The 5,000-nt window shown below is 33.3% G+C and overlaps 1 protein-coding gene across 1 annotated transcript in view; it reads right to left on the bottom strand.

Moving 5' to 3' along the window:
* The window catches only part of LOC113823770 (docking protein 2), a 7,256-nt gene extending 5,643 nt beyond the window's left edge, over positions 1 to 1,613 (bottom strand). Inside the window, exon 1 of the mRNA XM_027376460.2 lies at positions 1,475 to 1,613. Coding sequence (XP_027232261.1) covers positions 1,475 to 1,481 — 7 coding nt within the window. The 5' untranslated portion in view covers positions 1,482 to 1,613. The remainder of the gene's footprint in view (positions 1 to 1,474) is intronic.
* Between the last annotated feature and the right edge of the window lie 3,387 nt (positions 1,614 to 5,000).

Here is a 5,000-nt window from a genome sequence, read left to right as displayed (position 1 = left end):
GGGTGGAGGAGGGCAAGGTTGGGTGGAGGAGGGCAGGGTTGGGTGGAGGAGGGCAAGGTTGGGTGGAGGAGGGCAAGGTTGGGTGGAGGAGGGGACGGGGGGGGTAGGAGAAGAAGAGGAGGTTGAGGACGTGTCTAGTTTCGTGAAAGCACGCGACACACACGCACATGTACACGTACTCGCATACATACACACTCATGCTCACACACGCGTACATTACTACAAAGAGAGTGAGTGAGAGAGTGAGACAGAAAGATATAGATAGATAGATAGAGAGGTAAATAGATAGATATATTGATAGATAGATAGAGAGAAAATTAAGAGAGAGAGAGAGAGAGAGAGAGAGAGAGAGAGCGCGAGAGAGAGAGAGAGAGCGAGAGAGAGAGAGAGAGAGAGAGAGAGAGAGAGAGAGAGAGAGAGAGAGGAGAAAGTTTTACGCTAACCGCCCTCACCATGTACAACCTACGACCCTTATATCAGCAATCAACAATAACCATACACCATTTAACATATTCTTAATACACACCTATTGACACGTATATAACCACCAAAGTTCGTGCTACGACCGCACCCACATCGAGCAGAAAGCCAATACAAAGGATATTTCTGCAAGGATCCACGACTTTCTTCTGTACACCTTGGCTATGTCTTCCGTGTTATGTGTTATCTTAGACTTTCCTCCCTCTGTCTGGATTTGTATACAAGGCAGTCAGAATGCAGACCCCACGGATAGACCGACAGAAGGATAGATAGATAGATGGAAGGATGGATAGATAGATGGAAGGATGGATAGATACATGTATACATATATCGACACATGCATGTATACATACCTATCTACATACATCCATACCTTCATGCATACTTGTATACCTACCTACATACCTACATGCCGTCATCCAGACATACATACATACATAACAGAGAGTGAGAGAGCGACAGAGGAAGAATAATTTGTAAAAGATTAAAAAATAAATAAATAAAAAAAAACATTTGTTAGAGCTGATATGAAATGTGAAAAAAGGATATGGTTAATCTAATTTAATGCCTCTGGTTTTTAATTAACTATTCCTAGAAAATATAAACAAAATTATGACTCATGATGCAGATATTATGATGACATAATTCGCCTTACATCTATTTTCACAGTTGATAAAGGAACGTAACTTTATATAAATCACATTTTTCACTGCAGGTACAACATTTTTTTTCGAAATATAAGAATAGTACTAATAATTGCTAATGATATATTGGATTGGAAGATTATTTTCTGAAGAACTGTGGCATCTTTGTTATGTACAAAACCATATTTGGATGTAGACGAATGCACCATGGACGAGGATACGAATGCTCATAATACCAATCTTTTCTCGTTATTTTTGCTGATTCTTCTCTTTCTCTCCCTCTTTCTATACGCATAAAAGAGAACATAAAATAACAAAGAGGAAATGAAAATGGAAAGCACAAAACTTACCTGTCATTGCTTTAAGGAAATTCAGTCGAGAAGAAACACAACAGTATCACAGTAGAACTTGAGCCTAAATGCGTTCAAGAAAGTACATTCACGCAGATGTATATCCCGGATGTTTTGTTGTTGTTGTTGTTTTTTTTTTTTTTGTTTTTTTTTTTTTTGCCTTCCGTTTCCTTCCGTGTTTGCCGTTCTGTATCACTGTTCGACTGTATGTTTGTCTGTTGTTTTTTTTTGCCTTCTGTTTCCTTCCGTGTTTGCCGTTCTGTATCTCTGTTCGACTGTATGTTTATCTGGAGCGTTGTAGTACATACTCAAAAAGAGTGTATTTATAACTGTATTTAGAAGGATTTTTTTTAGAGGGGCCAAATGTTCTATGTGCCTGTGTGGTTTCTCTCTTTCTCTTTTTTCTTATTTACAGTGTGACAGACACACACATACACACAAAGGTAGACAGAAAGTCACACACACACACACACACACACACACAGAGAGAGAGAGAGAGAGAGAGAGAGAGAGAGAGAGAGAGAGAGAGAGAGAGAGAATGAGAGAGAGAGAGAGAGAGAGAGAGAGAGAGAGAGAGAGAGAGAGAGAGAGAGAGAGAGAAAGAGAGAAAGAGATAGAGAGAGAGAGAGAGAGAGAGAGAGAGAGAGAGAGAGAGAGAGAGAGAGAGAGAGAGAGAGAGAGAGAGAGAGAGAGAGAGAGAGAGAGAGACTCAAATATTAGTACAACCAATTGTCATTACCGCTTCGGGTGGTCATATAAAAAATATATGTGTACGATCTTACGGTTTAATGACTTTAAAGCAGTGTTCTTGCCTCGAATGGTGAAAATAACGATAACAACAATAACATTAATGGTTATTGAAAAAAAAAAATATATATATATATGTATATATATATATATATATATATATATATATATATATATATATATATATATATTAATAATGATGATGATAATAATATTAATAATGTCGATAATGATGGTAATGACGATGATAATAATAAGGATAACAATAACACTGCTACTGTTACTAGTAATGATAATTATAACAATAATATTGATGATAATAATGATAAAAAATGATAACAATAAGGATAATAATGATAATGATAACAACAGAACTGATAATACTTATGATAGTAATAATAGTGATAGTAATGTTGGTGATGATAATGATAATGATGGTGATGATGATGGTGGGGATGATGGTGATGGTCAGGATAAGGATAAGGATAAAGATGAGGATGAAGACGATGATAGTAATAATAGTAATAATAATGATCATAGTAATACAAGCAATTAACAATACTGCCTTTGTCAATGATATTATCATTATTGTTATTATTATTATTTTCAATTACATGATAATGATTGTTACTATTATTATCAATTATACTATAATTATTGTTATTATTGTTATCATCAATATCATCATTATCATTGTCGTTATCGGTACAACTTTATAATCATTAACATTATTGTTACTCACGATAACGACTCTAAACATGATAATTATTGCAGACCTGCTTCTATTTACTGTGAACGATTCCTTCTTCTTTGTAATCAGTGTGTTTGATAATCACTGCACTTGCTAGTTGTTATCGTCTTTCATCCCACTATCTACTGATTATTGGTGCTCTAAATGTTACCACCATCCAAGGTATATCTTATGCAGGACAAATTAGATAAAATACAGATGTCTCCCATAAAAGTTTACATTTTCTATGAACGGAAAAAAATCGTTTTTTATTATCGCAGTTACGGGTAAACTATTTTATATGTCTATCGTTCGGCTCGACTGAATTACGAACGGTAGCAAGGCGTATTCCAATGTTTCTTTTAACCTTTGGATTGAAAAATATAAGCCAATATAACTTTGTCGGCATTATATTTATATAATATAATATGATAGATATAAGTTTGTTGGCAGTATATTAACTCATGGACCGCGAGTTTATGTTCATACTGTTCACTGATTTTTAAATCTGATTTTGATAAACACAGATGAATCGCGAGTATGAAAAGGCTGGGAATCATTACATTAGACGCTGAACAGTAAATGAAGAGATCATAGAAGTAGCAAATGTTGTTTAGTGATAAAAAATGTAAGCTCCATCACGCAAAAAAAAAAAAAATTTCCCTGAAGTTTGGCACCACGCACACGCACACACACACACACACACACACACACACGCACACACACACACACACACACACACACACACACACACACACACACACACACACACACACACACACACTCACTCACTCACACACACACACACACACACACACACACACACACACACACACACACACACACACACACACACACACACACACACACACACACACACACAAACAAACACACACACACACACGCACACACACATTTTGAGTAATTAATAGTTGTCTAGAGTATCGATTATTCAATCTGTATTTTTCCAATTTAATAATATTGCCTCTTATCTAATGTCCGAAATTAGGACAAAACAGATAAAGAAAATATAAAATAGTTACCCAGTAAAAAGTATTAAGAGAAAACAAAACATCATTTGTATTCATAGAAAACGTAAACATATTGGGGTAACTTTTCTGGCTTTTTCAAGCATCTGAAGTATCTGATAAAACTAAAAGATACTTTTATCTGTGAATAATAATGATATCAATAATAAATTGAAATGGTGATAATGAAAGTGATAACAATGATAAGTAATGATGATAATGATAATGATAATGATTATTATAATAACGTGTTGATGATGATGATAATGATAATGATAATTATAGTAAAAATAATAATGATAATAATAGTAATAATAATGATAAAAATGATGATAATAATGATAATAATGTTAAAACTGATGATAATAATATAAAGAATTATAATGATGATAATAATAATGATAATAGTACTATACTAGTAATAGAAAGAGTAATAATAATGAATTATTTTACAAATAAAAATTTGGATCACACTAATAATAGTGATAATAACAATGGTAATAATAATAATAATTGTAATGATGATAATGACAATAATAATAGTAATCATATTAACAATAATGATAATGAAAACCACAATAATAATGGTAATTATAATAATGATAATAATAAAAAACAATAACAGTAGTAGTAAAAATGATAATAAAGGAATTATAGCAGTAACAATTCTAATAATATTAGTGATAATAAGGATACAATAATGATGAAAAAAATACTAATGGTAATAATAATAATAGTCTTAGCCAAAGAAAAAATAATAATGATAGTGATGCTTCTATTCATCATTCTTTCGATTCCCCAAATCTAATCCATATCTCCCCAAACAAGAAAATAAACAAACAACAAAAAATAGATACATAAAAAAAAATATATATATAATAATAATAATAAATAAAACGGATAACATGAGAGGCAATATATCCCCCCCTTCCCCTCCCCTTCCCCTCTCTTCCCACCGCGAGTCCGCAATCAGTAGTGTTCTCAGCCTAGGTCTATAAGAGTCTTCATAGGCCTTGTTCTC

This window comes from Penaeus vannamei, chromosome 6 (assembly GCF_042767895.1).
Source record: "Penaeus vannamei isolate JL-2024 chromosome 6, ASM4276789v1, whole genome shotgun sequence".
In the NCBI taxonomy this organism is placed as follows: domain Eukaryota; kingdom Metazoa; phylum Arthropoda; class Malacostraca; order Decapoda; family Penaeidae; genus Penaeus; species Penaeus vannamei.
Note: the sequence above shows the minus strand (reverse complement) of the source record. Positions and strands in the feature narration are given on the sequence as shown.